At 40.7% G+C, this 18,559-nt stretch overlaps 1 protein-coding gene across 1 annotated transcript in view; it reads right to left on the reverse strand.

Annotated features, from left to right (window-relative positions):
- LOC107293524 (transmembrane protein 245) overlaps window positions 1-18,559 on the reverse strand; it is an 86,518-nt gene that overhangs the window by 58,045 nt on the left and 9,914 nt on the right. The window contains exons 3-6 of the mRNA XM_015822678.1: window positions 17,948-18,046; window positions 5,473-5,604; window positions 2,898-3,020; window positions 966-1,111 (exon numbers count right to left, since the gene is read on the reverse strand). Coding sequence (XP_015678164.1) covers window positions 966-1,111; window positions 2,898-3,020; window positions 5,473-5,604; window positions 17,948-18,046 — 500 coding nt within the window. The remainder of the gene's footprint in view (window positions 1-965; window positions 1,112-2,897; window positions 3,021-5,472; window positions 5,605-17,947; window positions 18,047-18,559) is intronic.

Raw genomic sequence — 18,559 nt, forward strand, 5'->3', positions numbered from 1 at the left:
TGTTCCTTACAAAAATTGAGCCAGATATCCAGTATTTAGTTTCGCAGCATCAGCCTCAGGGATCTCATTAATAATTTAATTAATTAAATGTAATTTCATCAGACTTCATGCTTCTATGTATGCAAAGTATAAATAAAAAGATAGATTTAACTACAGTAAGTTGTTTTATAAAGATTTATTCTGCCAAACTTAGCGAAAGCCCGACATAAAGTATTTGGTAAGTAATTATTATTATATGCTTTAACTTGCTGTAACTCTGCTTTATAAATTTTATAAAGTAAAGTTACTTCCCTACTTTATAAATCACCATTACTGTGGAACCAGTGGGCGGTTAGAAAATTTTACTACTAACAGAGATACAAAAGTGGGCGGTAGGTATAAAAAGGTTGACTACCCCTGATATGGAATATCCTTAAGAAAACAGGAATCCCAGAACATCTCATTATCCTCCTGAGAAATCTATATATAAGATAAGAAACCACAGTTTAGATGCAACATGGCTCCAGGTTGGAAAAGGAGTAAAATTCTCTTCCTATTTATTAAATCTATATACTGAATATACACAAGGGGGGCTGCTTTTAAATTAGGAAGGAATAATTAATAACCCAAATTATGCTAATGATAGCTGAAAATGCACATGATCTAGAAACTCAAGTAAAGGGACACACTGAAAAAATTAAATGTAAAGAATATATTAATGATAACATGCAGCCATTAAATATAGCCTGTAATGTCAGACTAAATATAAAAAACAACTATTCATCAAACTTTTTAGAATTTCTTCAGATAAAATTAAAATGCCCATCTTTAGCTCATAGGGGAACAAGAAGCTGTTTTGATATCTCTGGCTTCAGTCTAGTATTTTTTGTAATAATGAAAAATGTTTCAGCATTTTTATAAATAGGCAGGAAAAATTGTTGCAAACCATGCATGTTATATCAAGATAATTCCATTAACTACTATACCTTATGGCTTCCTCCACAGATTCACTGACTATGTTTGAAGATGCATCAGACTGCAACAAAGGGATTAAATTGATCACCCACTTCACTGGCTTATAGTATTCATCACTGGAACTTAAAAGATAGAATAATGTAGTCAGGAAAATCACCTGCAAAACAGATAGAAGAAAACTTGATTTTTTTAAACTCAAAATTCAGAGTATTATGAAAGAAAAATAAATAAAGGAAAAGCTAAAAAAATAAAGGAAAAGCTAACCTACTTCCAGCAAATAAATAATTTCTAAAACAGTGTCTGAAGCTGTTTTCCCCACACACTGCCTCTCTTCTTTAGATGGAATCTTGGTCAGGGCTGTTCAGAGAGAACAATGAAATAGAATATTTTTGCACCCTATTTCTTTGGACTTTGAAAATACATCTTTCCAACTGATCTTAACTCTCCATTAAGATCAGAGAAGGATAGAGACAATGTAAGCATCTTTAGTTTCTAAACTCATATTTTATTTTTATATATTTATATATTTAAAATATTTATATATTTTTTTCAAAAGCTATTTGATATGGACTGCATTGTGCAATCTATATACTACTAAAACTCTTATGCTTGTTTATTTACACCCTTCCATTGGGCAAAAAGGTGCACCCCAGAACAAGTTTTGAACCAACGTACCTCAACTTACAGAATACATTCAAAATCCAGAACCCATTACTCCCATGAGATAAAAATTGTGGCTGATACAGCACAACTGTGCCTTTTGACTATTCTTCTGAGAAACCACTGACTGTATGGCACAAAGAAAATAGATGGGGCATATCCACACCCCTCTCTCTGGTCCCTGCACCCAATTGGCTTGAGATTTGAAACCTTGCAATAGTGGCGAATATCTGAATATTTGAAAACTTTTAATAGTATTGTCCAGTGAGGGAAGGAGGGAGCCCTTGGAGACATACCGGGATGGAGAATGGGAATGCAATTTTCCTTACGATCAATGGTTCTGTTCACCCACCCGGCAAAGTGGCAGACAGTTCCTTCAGTCAGCCAGGGATAATGATGAGTGATTTCCAAATTCACTGCCTGCTTCTTACAAGCAAAGTCAATGGGGAAGTCAACAGAAAGTCAGAAGTCACTCATTCTCCCTCTGCTTTTTTGACTGCTGTGGTCATTCCTTTATTCCTCCTCTTCCCAGAAAAGTGACAGGCAGTTCCCAAGAGTCGGCTGATTTTCAATGCTCCTTGCCAACTTTCCATAAATAGAGTCACTAGGGAAACCTGCAAGAAGTTGAAAGTTGCTCACATTGCCACTACTTTTTTTTGCCACCCTCAGTCATTCTGTTTCTCTGTTAAGGTAAATAAAGTATCTTTAAAAGGATGAGCCAGGTTTGTCTAGTCACATCTAAAGACTGCAGTAAGGATTAGAATGAATGTCTATCTACGTAGAGAAAAAACAGAACTTCTAGTACAACAGATTCATAGAATTGTAAGGTAACAATATTTATATTGCAGTGGACGAATTTATATCAACCTCACATATTTTTCTGCCTGAGATAAGTAATATAGTGCACTTTTGCATTCCAAGTACAGAAGATGAATGGAATAACAGAGGAATCATATGTGCCAGTCACTCTTTCTCAGCCCAATACATCTCACAGGATTGTTGTGGGGAAAATAGGAGAAGAAAGGTCTATTGGATATGTTTGCCATCTTAAGTTACTTGTAAAAATAATGAAGGCAATACACACACACACTCAAAAGCGTGCAATGTATGAAACTACCCTATTTTTTTTTTTCTCTTAAGTTCTCTGTGTCCTGTCACTAATGCATAATTTTGCAAAATCTCACAACAGAATTTGTGCTGGATATCCAGGTCAAAGGTGCCCACATATTCTGCTCACTGTAAATATCATGTTAAGTCCATACAAATAATGTGGTCATACTTACCAGTGAAAGAACAAAATTCAGAACTGCAGTGCTGCTGTGGAAGAGGATTGTTAGCAAAGTTGTAACTGTGGTAAAAAGAAGGCTAACATTATGACTCATCACTATCCAAAGGGATTCTAAGATCTACAAAAAGATAAAGAATTAGATACATTATCACAGAGCAGGGTTATGGAATAATGAATTTAACTTATAAGAGAACACAGTTTGATTGAATCTAAGCAGAAAAACATTCTGGATGATCAGTTATTGAAATATTTTAACTTATTGAGCAGAAAATTGGATTTACTGTCTTAAGCAGTCTTTCCAATGTTATGAATTTGTAACCTAAAGGCAAAACTAGTAAATCTTTCAATATACAACATTTTACGATAGTGTAGATGTTGTTTCTAGTGTCAGGATCTACATCAGTGGATTTTGCAGTTTCTATTTTAAAATGGTGAATTCATAGATAGATAAAATATCATTACTGAAAACTATTTTTAAATATAATCTAACATATAATTTAATGCTTCCTCCACACCAACACCACACCGGAAGTGATGCCATAGAAAACCCTGCCAAATGTGAAGATGCCAAAAGAGTACTGCTAGTGAAGTTCATGGAGTGTGGTTCGACCATCAATTCAGAAGTCTACTGTGAAACATGAGCCATCCATAACAAGCATCAGGGCATACTGATTTCTGGCATGGTATTGGTTCACAATAATACTTGCCTGCACACTGCTAGATGCACCCAAGAACTTTTGAAGCCGTTCCGTTGGGATGTTGTTGATCACCCCCCCACACACAACCTAGATTTGGCACCGAGCGACTACTACTAAGGAATTTCAAATCTTGTAAGACGTTACGACAAATGCCTCAATTTGAAGGCGATTATGTTGAAAAGTAATCTAACGTTGTAGTTTTCTAAAGTGTGTAATACAAATTCTATATCTGCAAGTATCTGTCATTGATAACCAAACAGAAGTTTATTGCCAAATTGCCCTCATAAGTAGATCATCTCAAGGAATAATTTTCAGTGGTATCATCTTTTTATTTACTGAAAGAAATAATGAGTTCTAGGTGGTTGTATAAAAAGGTAGAATTTCATAAATGCAAAGAGTAGTTCTTGACTTACCACAACTGAGCACAAAATTTCTTTTTTAAGTGAGACAGTTGTTAAGTGAGCTTTACAATCTTTCTTGCCACAGTTGTTAAATGAATCATTGCAGTTGTTAAGTTACTAACATAGCTGTTAAGTGAATCTGGCTCCCCCATTGACTTTGCTTGTTAGAAGGTCACAAAAGATAATCACATGACTGCAGGACACTGCAGTCTTCATAAATATGAGCCAGTTATCAAGCATCTGAATTTTGATCATGTGACTATGGGGATGCTGCAATGGTCATAAATATGAAGAATATCATGTCACTTTTTCAGTGCTGTTGTAACTTTTAACAGTCACTAAATGAATTTGTAAGTTGAGGACTTCCTATATTTGAAATGGGATTCATAACTGGCTACAAAACTATATATGCCATTAAGATATTTTTTAACTCTAAACAGCCACACAGATTTTCTTCTTAATGATCTGTCCCTATACTGGTCTTTCAAGTCATCCAATAGCATATGCATAAATTACAATCTGTTTTAAACATATAAACCTAATCATTATTCATTTAAATTGCAAGTTTATCCCTCTATTTATTTTAAAGAAAGACAATATCTTTTTCTATAACAATTTATCTTTGACCTCAAATTCAAGAGTGGGGTTAGCTTGATTTTGCAAATAGACACAGAATACATCATTTGAAATAGGGATTCTTTCCTTCTCCTATCTTGCTACACATGCTCACAATCTAGACATGTAAAGGAAATAGTCCAGTCTTTTTCAGCTTTGTAAAAAGTGCTAACACATTATAATAAATATACTATAGTTATTCCCATACTGTTTATATTCTTTTTTGTTTTTGCTGCATCTGGCTAAGAGGAATGTATGTAATTATGTGTGACAGAGAATAGCTTGCATATAGAAGGAAGTCAGTACACAGATAGTGTAAAAAAGAATAATGATGGAAGAAATTTACGGTAATGGAGGCTAGGAATTCACAGGATTTAGGAAAAACAGCAGCTGAAGAAAAATAAGTACAGACAGGAAAGCATATACTAAGAATTATAAGAACTATAAGCCAGCATTTCAACATTTTGATGAAGAGCCAGAAATGAATTGCAGATGCTGATTTTAACAAGACCAACCTTTTGAACTATCTATTAATTTGCTTTTATTTTTGTTAAAATGAATGAAATTAGAAATTAGTATTTCCTGTAATCTATCTATATAAATAAAAATGTAAATGTTCGTTTGTTCAAAATCTTAAAACTCCAAAAGTTCTTCACCGATTGCTTTGAAATTTTGACACAACGTTGCATTCGAATATGCGCGTGTTTTTATATACCTACTATTATACAGATGTCACACCTGTGACAGGTAAAAACATGCTTTTTTTGAAAAACAGCGCCATCTGTTGGCTGAGTGAACGAGAGCCACAGCAACGCGTGGCTGAGTACAACTAGTATTTATTATAAAAACCACATACCGAAAGAAATGTTTCAATATTCTCATGAATAAAAGAAGCAACATCCTGCCAATCAAGCATATCACTTGTCCAACTATGTTCACGATTTAAATGCTTTTTGTGACTTTTTTGTTGTCCAGAATGAGTTGTATTCTATAAAACAAAAGTAAAATAATACAAAACATTTCATGTATTGAATTTTACAGGAGAAAAGGAACAAAGTACAAATTTATTTTTCAAATAAAACCTGGATTAGTCTAGATTACAGATCTCAGTAGAAATTATATCACAAAAAGGATGCTTTATGGCATAGTGTCTCTAAGTGATCATTATTGACCCCCCGAATTAACAAGGAGACTGTTATTATTATGATTATTTGTAGTACTATTAAAATAGTATTCATTAAATTATTTTCATATAATAAATGCTTGGGGAATGGATGAACAATCTAAAAATTCATGAAGAAGTTGATGGGTTGGATTTCCACCAAAGATGGCTGCTGCACAATAAGAGTTTATTTTTTCTCTTACCAATGATCTACTGATTTTACTGCCAAAACTTGTTTTTTAGCAGTGCTGCTCCCTGTTTTGAATAGGAACATTTAGGAATAACCCAAGAAGACTTTTGGACAATCATGGACCCAGTTGGGAAGGGGGGGGGTCCTTGAAGATTCCAATTCCGATTGGACATAATCAAAGTCACTGGGCATATACATCTTTCTGTCAGCAGTTTCATTTTCCTAAGCACACCTGGACATTAAGTTTCACTTTTTGAACTTATTGTTTCATTTTGTTTTCTGTTGTAAAAGTTAATTAGTGGTTGAATGCTGATTTATTTCAACTACTTGCTAGGGTTGAACTGTTTTTTTCTTTTTTCTTTTTGATATATGTTCTTCTGATAACCTCTGTCCTCTCTATATGGAAGCAAGGCAGGCATTGGGTGTGTGTGTGAAAAGTCCTTAGATTCTCATCACAGGATTTCTATACTTTTTGAACTGGAAAAATATCTGGAATTTATATCTATTTATTTTTTCTTTTAATCTGGGATTGAAATATAGAGAAACATATAGAAAACATCTCATTTTTGTTCTTTGTTTCTTGATCAAGTTTCACAGACTAAGAAATGGCTGAACATTGGCTGACACCTAAGAAAGAAGGGTGGGGGAGAATGCAGCCCTTACCTGAATTTCTCTTTAAAAAGCTTGATGAGATGATAATGATCCTGAAAAATATGTTGTGGAATGGAAATTAGGCTGTTCTTAAAAGCACAGGGATAGAAAAGGGAACATGGCTTTCTTTGCCTGTTTTCCTAGCCAGGTAAACCAGGCTGAAGATAATTTTTAATAGCTTATTTTAGCACTTTCCTAATAGAATTTAAAATCTTGTCTCTGGTGATAAAAGATATTTGACAGCTACATAAAAGTTTTCTCAATTTCCCTGCAATATTTTCACTATTCTTTCACTTCAATGACACACAAAGACTTTAATACACATATATACACAAAGACAGAAAAAAATCCCAAAGCTCTTAGTTTTACACAACATGGTCAATTTCATCTTAGATCTTAGTTTGGTTCCTGTTCAAAGGTACTTGTGGAAAAGGTTTAGCAATTCTGCACTAAACTGTATAAATAACCCATTTTTTAATTAATTTTTTTCTCAAGAAGCACACAGAGAAGGAGAAAGATCAGTGTTATTATTTTTCTTTTCTTTTCATAAGTACCTTTATTTAGCCAATCCCAGACAGCTCGTTGCAAACTTGCGCCAGCATTCCCCCTGCCATCTGAATGTTGCTGGCTGCTGCTGAAGCTGTTCATGTCCCGAGCCTCTTGCCAATGGGCATGTGCCAAAGGCCAGAAGTGTCAGAGGCATGTTTTATTCCTCCCTTGGGAGGAATGAGCCATGAAGATGTGTCATGGTGCAACGCCCACAACTATGCAGCTTTGGAGAAGCGGCGGAGTTGTAATGGTGGCAGTATAACATCGGTACAGGGCAAGCCATGGATGAAGGCCCGTGGTGGGTCAATTGTGCTGGAAAAGCAGTGTGCTGGAAAAGCCGCAGTGAAATGGGTATGGTTATTTGGCCAGGATGAACTGTCCTAGACCTGTGACAGTGAGACCAAAGCAGAGCTGCAAAAGTGTCAGGGTAAAGGCAGGCAGGGTATGTCAAAATAAAAGCATCTCTATTCAAAAAGTCCTGCCTGCAAATAACTGCCAGATAACATTTTGGCAGTTGTCATATCCGGACCGCTTTAGATGATTTTAGCAATTGTCCTTATCCGTAGTTACAAGGACAATCTGTCAGCAATTCCAGTCTCAAGTTTTTTACGACCTTACATATAAAGAGTAACTTAGCAACTTGGTCACTGTCAGAATCCAGTTATATTTCATTTCTATCTATCTCCTCTGATCTAAAATCAAATCTCACCTTTCCCTGGATTCTGCCATACTTCCAAGGGGGAGGGGGATATGCACGCAGGTTTATTTCTTTCACTTCCTCTATTTGCTACAATGTAACATTTTGTTTATTGACTAGTGTCTGCTATCCATTACAATGTAACAAATTGCCTCCTGCACTATGCATCTCTCTGAACTTTTTTCTCCCTAACCAGGCAGCTAGGAAAAAGGGAGGGGAAGTAGTACAAATCTCTGGAACCTGGCTTATTTCTCCGTTCTCAAAAGGAAGTGTGAAGAGCTGTGGAACATTGCACTATAAACAGAGCTGGATTGATGTTATCTCCCCTTTCCCACGATGGATTTAACACCTGGGGATTGGTCGGTCTGAATCGTCTGGATCAGTGGTTCTCAACCTTCCTTTAATACAGTTCCTCATGTTGTGGTGACCCCCAACCATAAAATTATTTTCGTTGCTACTTCATAACTGTAATTTTGCTACTGTTATGAATCGTAATGTAAATATCTGATATGCAGGATGTATTTTCATTGTTATAAATTGAACATAATTAAAGCATAGTGATTAATCCCAAAAACAATATGTAATTATATATTGTAAAATATTTATTTCTAATTACAAATAAATGAAATTTTGTCTTGAAGCATGGGTAACAGTCTTAATATAACAACAGTAAACTACATTGCTACATTTTGTGACAGTATGCGTAAAAAGCCAACCCACAGGTTGAGAACCGCTGGTTTAATGCATCCAGCAGTAAACTAAAACAGGGGAGGGGGCTGGCTTTGCACGGCATCTAATCCCCTCCCTGCAAAAGAAAAAAAAACGAAGCCTAAAATGATGGCCAATAACTTTAGCAAATAACACAAATAGAGTCAGCAGGATCCTGTCTCGGACGGAGACCAACTGGGTTAATGTGAAAGAGTTTTTACCAGAGAATCCTCAAGGATAAAGAGATTCTGCCTTAGGTATAGGTCTCCAGGTGGGATAGATTTGGCTGGGGGGGGTGTGTGGAGAGGGAATTTCAACAAAAGCCTCCCAATCTTAAACCCTCAGACCTCTCCAAAGGGTTTTTTCCTGAAACTCATGAGATCTTTTTCTCATTTTACATTCTCTTCCTGATGGAAAGAAACTATTTTCTAAAATAAGCAGGCTTGTTTTTTCTCTCCAGAAAAAGTAAGGTGGAGAGAGCCTGGACTGGAAAAAACAAGGGGGATCACAGTCTGAATCTGGCAGAAGTCTGGGTATGCTGCCTTCTTTTGACAACCCCCCTCCCCTCTTTTGCATATTGGAGCCTTTGAAAAGCATTTTGAGCAAATAAAACAAGCCGCTGTCCAACTTTTCTCCCCCACCTTCTGTTAGGGGGCATCAAATTCACCCGATCTTCTCCTCTTGAATATTATTTCTCTTGCGTTCCTAAACGGGCTCTTCCCATGATTTACTTCTTACTTTTTTTTAATATGCCATTTATTTGTTGATATTTGAAGGTAATAAATCCGGGAGGTTAAAAAGTTTGAGGAAACTATTAAACGACCAAGCCTTTGCCTATTTAATAAGGGATTGAAAAACCCGGACACCCGACCCTCCGGGGCTTTTTCCTTGCCATCTGCTTGAGCAGAAAACCAGCTGAACCTCTCCGGTGGGTCTTTCCCTTCTTCCTAGGACTCCCCCAATCAGCTCTCCCCTCCCCCGGCTCAGAAAAGCCGAAGAAACGCAGAAAGATTCCCCGCCTGGGAAGGACTTTAAAAAAAAAAAAAAAAAAAGTGCCCCAGCAACAACTATTGGCTTGAAGATCCCCCGGCTGCTATTTTTAAAAAGCCAAGAAGAGGGAAAGAAAAGGGGGAAAAAGAGACTAGGACTTTTTTTTTTTGCACTAAAAAAAGAGGGAGACGGAAGGGGGGAAAAAAGGGAAATTCTCCCCAGCAGCTGGCTGGTCTGGCGGCGGTGCTGGTAATGGAGCAAAGGGGAATCGGGACCCTGTACAAAGCTCTCCAGCCTTCCCGGGCTTCAGTCTGGGGGTCCCTTTCCTTTGCAAGTTGCAAAGGAAAGGAGGGGAGGGGGAAAAAAGTCGGAGTTCGGGAGGCCCCGCCTCTTTCTTTTCAGCCCGGCTGGCTGGCTGGGCTTACTCGCTGGCTGAGGCTCGCTGACTCTTCCTCTCCCAGCCCCCGCCGCCTTTGCTTTCATGACGTCGCCACCTTTGATTTGAGTGCTTTTCAAAAATCGGGCTCGAGCCGCACCAATCGGTTCCTAAGACCATCGGAAATATGTGTTTTCCGATGGTCTTAGGTGACCCCTGTGACAGGGTTGTTCGACCCCCAAAGGGGTCGCAACCCACAGGTTAAGAACCGCTGGTCTGGATGAACTGTGGGGTAGGGTTTGCTTAGGCACACTTTAAAGTAATCGATCTGTAAAGAAATCCCTCAGATCCTGTCTATTATGCCTGCTATCAACGACTCTTAATAAAAGTTCCTGTTGGAAAAAATTGTTTCCAAGAATTCTGCTTCCTTAAGATGTGGGATTGGAGTGGGTCCTTACATTAGACAGGATCTGAAGTAATAGTCAACCTGGAAGGAAGAATCTTACCGGGGGATTTTGCAAAAAATACAATCTCGGTCGATCGAGGAAAGGAAAGGAGAAACCCCCGTAGAAAGGGAGCCTTCCCCTCGACTGGGATCCTGCCAGCTATCAGGATCCAAGTCGTCATACTCCTCAGGAGAGGAAGTGGTGAAAACGCGTGACCCCAAACCTAGGTGGTCGATGGGCGTTGGCAAGTAAGACGAGTGGGAAAAGAGAACGAGAAAGGTGACCCTGAGACAGGGCAGCCACCAACCCGAATGGAAGCAAGAGATGGAGAAATCCCTGCACATTAGTGAAGAGGAAGAAAGTTGTGCACAGCACTCGAACTGGATCTTAGAGAAAGCTATTGACCTGATGAAAAGAACCCTCAGCTCTCTAGGGGAGGAGAATTCTGAGCCCTGCAGTCGCACCAGCATCTGGAGCTGCAACTGGAGAGACATGGAGGGGGAATCGGAAACTGTAGTCCTGGGGACGTCGGCTGAAACAGCAGCTACCACCTCGGCAGCCCCCACTTCCCGCCGACCCGCATATGGAGATCAGAATGGGAGACAATACCATCAGCGGCGAAGGCACTGATCCATCCAAAGATTCCTGCCGCTGGACACAAAATTCAGGGGGAAGCCACCACGCTTCGGGTTCTTCCTAACCCAAGTCCTCAGCTACATGGAAGAATACAGACGGGACATCCCCAGTGATAAAGCCCATATTCGTATCGTGCAATCTACTCTGGATGGGGCGGCTGCAGACTGGATGGTGAACCTGCATGATTCCAATGCCCTAGAGCTCAACAACTTCAACCACTTCATGTCCTCTCTGAGAAGGCGATTCGAGGACCCCCTGGCTGATTGAAAGGCCCAAGAGAGAATCAAGACGGTGAGGCAGGGCAGACGCCTGGTAGCCAAACATACCCAAGAATTCTGGGCCATGTCAACAAGTTGAACTGGACGGAAGACATCCTCCTTTGCCATTTCAAAGATGGCCTAAACTACGACCTGTATGATGCTTGCCAGCCTTGAGGGGACCTACGGCAACTCAATGAATGGTATGTCTTGGCGGAGGAAGCAGAGATCGACCTACTGAAGAGGAACTGCCGAAAAAAACCATGGGGCCGCTCGCCTGAGCCGATGCACGAGCCAGCGAAACCACCGGCTACGGCCAAGTCAATGGACTGTTTCAAATGCAGGGCATCGTGCCGTAGAATGCCGCTCAAAAGCCCCTCAGCATAACCCAAACCAATCACCGGCCAGGAAATCAGAGAAGTCCCCAGCCAAGCCAAAGGAACCCGCCATGAGGGCAATAGAGGCTGTGGAGTCCCCAACCCCTGCCAAGCATGGGGAAGGAACTCCTGCCTATACTGCAGGGCCGGTGGACACCTCAGATGACAGCTCGGAGGGCGAACCCCGGGTAAGTGGACCCATCGCACCCATCCTCAAGAAAGTGACTATATTAGCTCCCTCCATGCCCAAAGCTGTCAAAGTGAAAGCCTTAATAGACTCTGGCTGCACCCGCTGCCTCATTAGCCCGACACTAGTGGGGAACTTGGGCATTCCGATGAAGAGGCTGAAACAACCAATCTCATTTGGCCAGATAGATGGATCCATAGCAGGGGGGGTGCCAGCTATCCTAGCCACTTTACTAGTCCACCTATCCCTGGGGAATCATGAGGAAGACATAACGTTTGTAGTGACCCCAGGCATGGAATGCCCAGTGATCCTAGGGTTGGAATGGTTAAAGAAATGGAACTCCTGGGTAAATTGGACGGCAGAACTCAATTTCCCGAAGGGGGATTGTGCAAACTTAAAAACCCAAGGAGCCCTACTAAACTTAGGAACGGAGAAAGCATCAATGGGAGAGGAAAAGGGGCTACCTGAAATACCAGAGGAATACCGAGACCTTCCTGAAGTTTTCAGTGAGGAGCAGGCAGATAAGCTTCCCTCTCACCGACCCACGGATTGTGCCATAGAATTCAAGACCGGGGCAAAACTCTCAAAGCCCAGATTATACTCTATGAGCCCTAAGGAGAAGGAGGAAATGGAAAGATTCATAAATAAAAACCTAGAAAGAGTGTTTATTGAAGCTGACAGGCCTAAGGTAGCCGCCCCGGTTCTCTTTAGAGAGAAGGATAGCACGTTACTCTTGTGCATGGATTAGGCGCCCTGAATGCAATCAGTGAAAGTAACCTATACCCCCTCCCCTCATAAAGAACATGTTATCCCACCTCTCGAAAGGAAGAATTTTCACTAAACTAGATCTAAGGGAAGCGTATTAACGTGTTAGGATTAAGGAAGGGGATGAATGGAAAGCCGCATTTAATTGCCCAATGGGGTGCTACCAATTCAAAGTTTTGCCATTTGGACTACAAGGGCCCCCCGCAGTATTTATGCAATTAATCAATGAGGTACTAAGGGAGCACCTATTTAAGGGGGTCCTGGTTTATCTAGAAAACATCCTTATCTTCACCGAATCCAAAGAGGAACATGTCAACCTAGTCAGAGTGGTTTTAAAGAAACTGCGAGCTGCCGACCTATATGCCAAATTATCGAAATGCGAATTCCACCAGGAAAGAATAGATTACCTGGGTTATCATATATCCCCACAGGGCATTGAAATGGACCCCAAGAAGGTCAGAGCAGTACTAGAATGGGCACCACCTCACACAAGGAAGCAGTTGCAAAGTTTCCTGGGTTTCGCAAACTTTTACCGCCAATTCATCCCTTCGTTCGCCCAAATAGTCCTGCCCCTCACGAACTTACTAAAAATGAAGGGAGAATCCTCAGTGAAAACCAGCCAGCCACTAAAATGGACAATAGAATGCCAAGCGGCGTTCGAGAGCTTAAAGAGACTTTTTTCTGTCGAACCCGTACTGAGGCACCCAGACACGGATAAGCCTTTCGTAATACAGGCGCACACAAGCAATGTGGCACTGGGGGCTGTATTATTACAAGAAAACGATGAAGGGGTATTGCAACCGTGCGCGTACACATCCAGGAAACTCGCTGAAACGGAACAGCATTGGCCCATGTGGGAAAAAGAGGCATACGGGGTGCGTTGGTCATTACTTACATGGCGCCATTTCCTTGGGAATAAAATCCCTTTTAAGGTCTGGATGGACCACAAAACCTAGAAGTCTTTTTTTTTATAAAGATTTTATTGAGTTTTTTTTTCATAAACATATGTTAATTTTTCCAATAAACGAGCTGTCTGGGATTAGCTATACTAATCATATTCAATTCCTAATCCTTCATTCTTTCCTCTAACCAACAATAAAATAAGTCCCAAATTTGATAGTAGTCTGTGTCTTCTTTATCTTTCAGTCTCAAACCTGGAAGCCTTAAAAACACCCAGGAACCTCACTCCCAAGCAAGCCCGCTGGTCCCAGCATTTTCACCAATTCCGTTTCACGCTCAAGCACTTGCTGGGGGGGAGAACCTCCTGGAAGATGCACTGTCTTGCATGCCCCAATATAACAGCATGCGAGCCATCGATTCTAAACGACTTATGGCGGAACCACAACTGGCAGCGCCAATAACCACCAGAGGCCAAGCTAAATTAAAGCCGCAGCTGGGTAGCCAAACCGGAATCGAATTCTGGAAAACTTTGGAAACAAATGAATGGTTCCAGAAAAATAGACACATGTGCACAATCAAGGACGGACTGCCACCCAGAGGGTCATTTTCATGCAGCTATGCCATGACACAAAAGCAGCAGGGTATTTTGGATTGATAAAAACATTACATTTAATTAAAAGGCAATTTTGGTGGCCGTCCATGAAAAAGGACATAGAAAGTTACGTGGCCAGCTGCCCAATGTGCGCAACTGCCAAGAGGTTGCAATGGAAATCGCCTGAACTGTTACAAGCAGTGGCGAATCCCTCAGCCCCCTGGAAAGAAATTGCCATGGATTTTATAGTGGAATTACCAGAAAGCAATGGAAACACTGTCATCTGGACAGTTAGGGACTTGTTTTCCAAACAGGTGCACTTTATCCCTTGCCAAAAGATTCCCACCGTAAAAACATTAGCGAAAATATTCGTGCAGCATATCTACAGACTGAATGGGGCACCCCAACGCATAATATCTGATAGGGGAGTGCAATTTACGTCAGAATTTTGGAAGGAATTTTTATCCCTCTTAGGAACCACTCAGGGACTATCATCTAGTCATCATCCTCAGTGTAACGGCCAATCACAACGCTCAAACTCCGTACTTGAGCAATACTTAAGATGCTTTATTAATTTCCAGCAAATGAATCGGATGGACCTACTCCCTTTCGCAGAAGTTGCCTACAATAACGCAGTCCACTCCAGCACACTCCTTTTCAAATAGCTACCGATCAAAGTTTTAACCCTATGCCAGAACTAATCCCAAATGAACCGGCAATTCCATCACTGAAAGAATGGATAGAACAATTACAAAACACCTGGCCAATAGTTAGAAAAGCCTTAGACGAAGCTAGGCAAGCATACAAAGCACAAGCAGATAAAAAAAGAGTTGAACCCACACCATTCATTATAGGAGAAATGGTATATTTGTCTACAAAATAACTAAAATCCCTACAACACTGTAAAAAACTTGGACCAAAATATATAGGACCTTTTCCAATTAAAAGAATCATAAACCCAGTAACAGTAGAATTAGAACTATCCCAAAACCTCAGGCAAATACACCCAATTTTTCACTGCAGTTTGCTGAAAAGAGAACAACAGTCAACCTTACAGCCAAAAATTCCCCACCACCACCACCTCCAATCATGGTGGAAGGAGAACAACACTTCGAGATAAAGGAAATCCTAGATTCTAGGAGATATCATGGGACAACTCAATACCTAGTAGCATGGAAACACCTCCCCTCCTCAAAAAACGAGTGGGTCCATAAACATCATGTTAGAGCCCCGAAGCTGTTAAAGAAGTTTCATACAGAGTATCCTAACAAGCCAGACTAACTTTTATACCTGTTTTGTTTTCTCTACAGGTGGATCTCTCTTATTTGTAAGGGGGGCAGGATGTCAGAATCCAGTTATATTTCATTTCTATCTATCTTCTCTGATATAAAACTAATTCTCACTCTCTCCTAGATCTGTCACACTAAGGGGATGGGGGTATGCATGGTTTTATTACTTTCACTTCCTCTATTCACTACAAAGTAACCTCTTGTTGATTCGCTTCGGGTCTGCTAACCATCACAATGTAACCATTTGCCTTTCATCCTATGCCCCTCTGAACTTCTCCTCCTTACCGGCCAGCGAGGAAAAGGGGGGGTGAAAAGATGCAGCCTCTGGGATCTGTGTGAAGAGATGTTGAATGATCGTGCCAATGGAGCCGGATTGATGTTATCTTTCCTGGAGTTAACACTTAGAAATCTGCCGGTTTGAATCGCCCGGAAGAACTGCGAGGTGGGAGGCTGCTTAGGGACACCTTAAAACATTGAATTGTAAGGGAATCCCTCAGATCCTGTCTATCATTCCTGCTAACAATTTCTCTTAATAAAAGTTCCTGTTGGAAGAAACCATTTCCAAGAGTTCTGCTTTCTTAAGATGTGGATTGAAGTGAATCTTTACACTTGGACCAAAATATATAGGAACTTTTCCAATTAAAAGAATCATAAACCCAGTAACAGTAGAATTAGAACTACCCAAAAATCTCAGGCAAATACACCCAATTTTTCACTGCAGCTTGCTGAAAAGAGAACAACAGTCACCCTTACGGCCAAAAATCCCCCCCACCTCCAATCATGGTTGAAGGAGAACAACACTTCGAGATAAAAGAAATCCTAGATTCTAGGAAGTATCAGGGGGCAACTCAATACCTAGTAGCATGGAAACACCTTCCCTCCTCACAAAACAAGTGGGTCCATAAACATCATGTTAGAGCCCCAAAACTGCTAAAGACGTTTCATACAGAATATCCCAACAAATCAGACTAACCTCTATACCTGTTTTGTTTTCTCTACAGGTGGATCTCTCTTATTTTTAAGGGGGGCAGGATGTCAGAACTCATTCCTATTTCATTTCTACCTATCCCCTCTGACCTAAAAACAAATCTCACTTTCCCCTGGGTTCTGCCATACTCCCAAGGGGGAGGGGGAATGTGCCTGTGGGGTTATTGCTTTCCCTTCCTCTATTTGCTACAATGTAACCTTTTGTTTATTGACTCTGTGTCTGCTATCCATTACAATGTAACAAATTGCTTCCTATGCATCTCTCTGAACCTTCTTCTCCCTAACCAGGCAGCTAGGAAAAGCGGGGGGGATAGTACAAATCTCCGGAACCTGGCTTATTTCTCCATTCTCAAAAGGAGGTATGAAGAGCTGTGGAACATCACACTACAAACGGAGCCGGATTGATGTTATCTCCCCTTTCCCATGATGGAATTAACACCTAGGGATTGGCCGGTCTGAATCGTCCGGATGAACTGTGGGGTGGGGTTTGCTTAGGGACACTTTAAAGTAATCGATCTGTAAAGAAATTCCTCAGATCCTGTCTATTATGCCTGCTATCAACTACTCTTAATAAAAGTTCCTGTTGGAAGAAATTGTTTCCAAGAGTTCTGCTTCCTTAAGATGTGGGATTGAGGTGGGTCCTTACACACACATTCTACAATAGACCAAGCAAAAAGACAGATCCACACAGAATGCATTCAAATACAAGATTCACACAGATTCGTGTTTATAGCATGTGATTCGTGTAGCTAGACCAGACATGTCAAACATAAGGTCCAGGGGCCGGATGTGGCCCATGAAGTGGTTTCATGTGACCCGCGAAGTCATTCTGGAAACAGTGAGGGAACGGCCCCCGCTGCCTTGGCCCTGGCCCAGGCCGGCCGGAAGCCAATGTACAATTTTGTGGTGGCTATCTATGCTGAAACACATTCAGTCTTAGCTCCACAAGGCCGTCTAGAAACAGCGAGGAACCAGCCCCTTTGTTGGCCCCGCCCCCTGGGTGCATGCTGGGGAGGTGTCACCCTTTGTGAGGAATGAAGAAATGGACAATGCCTTGGCGCTTGCCCCGGTCCCACCCCCTTCTGCCAGAGACCCTCAGATCTGTCCCACACCTGCCCAGGCCCCCACAGTCACCCTTGATGTCCATGCCACACCCATTCCATCCATACCCACCCAGTAGGCCGCACCCACCCGGCCCCCCGAGGGCAACCACAATGCTGATCCGGCCCTCAATGAAATTGAGTTTGACACCCCTGAGCTAGACTGTCTCTAGGAAAGAAAAAAAATAGGTATATCCAGTCACCAACATCACTTGTTATATATTGTCATATTTATTGCTAACTCAATATAAATCAATAATTGTTAGGTATGCTTCAGATGTCACTGTAGCCGTGTGTATGCTTTCTTAGTCCCTTCATTGGAAGCACCCGGGTCATTAACAGAATCATACATATTGAAAGAGATATTTACATAATCATATCAGGTAAAATTTATCTTTGTAACTATTAACAAAATATTATGCTCTAATTTCTCGTGGATCAATATACTGGCAATATAAAAAAAGATACTCACTTTTGCACACCAAGAATGATATAGTCTGTCCCAAAGCTCCAGAACTTGCTTTTCAATCACAGCAGTACTATTTACTTTTTCTCCTAATATTTTATCAAGCTATAAAATATAAAAGATGTGTCAAAATATTTGAAAAGGAACATATTCACTGACCGATTATGTATTTTATATTTACTAAATACCCATTAATCAAAGAAACTATTTTAGGTACAAAAATGCTCATCCCATTTATTCATTCACTTGCTAGAAATATTGCAAATATTGAAAAAAATAGATTTACAAAAATTAATATATTTTTTTCAAGGGCCTTTATTTATTAAGAGAATGTTTTATATTATCATTCAGTTTGAAAACATTACATAGCATTTGAATAGTATTTAAATTGTAACAATAATAATTTCAGTTGTTATGGCGGGAGTCCTCTCGGAGGCCAAGGCCGGTCCTGTCTGGGGGGCGCGGAGTGGTAAGGGAGGAGACTGGGGGGCTGGCGGAGGGTGGTGTGATAGGTACGGTCAGTGGGAGGGGCAGGTATGGCGGGAGCAGAGGACCATATCGGGTTTTGGGAGCACGCACACGCTACTTACAAGCTTGTGGGTGCTCCGATCCTCAGAG

The sequence above is a fragment of the Protobothrops mucrosquamatus genome, unplaced genomic scaffold (assembly GCF_001527695.2).
Source record: "Protobothrops mucrosquamatus isolate PMUCROS unplaced genomic scaffold, P.Mucros_1.0 scaffold1640, whole genome shotgun sequence".
NCBI lineage: Eukaryota > Metazoa > Chordata > Lepidosauria > Squamata > Viperidae > Protobothrops > Protobothrops mucrosquamatus.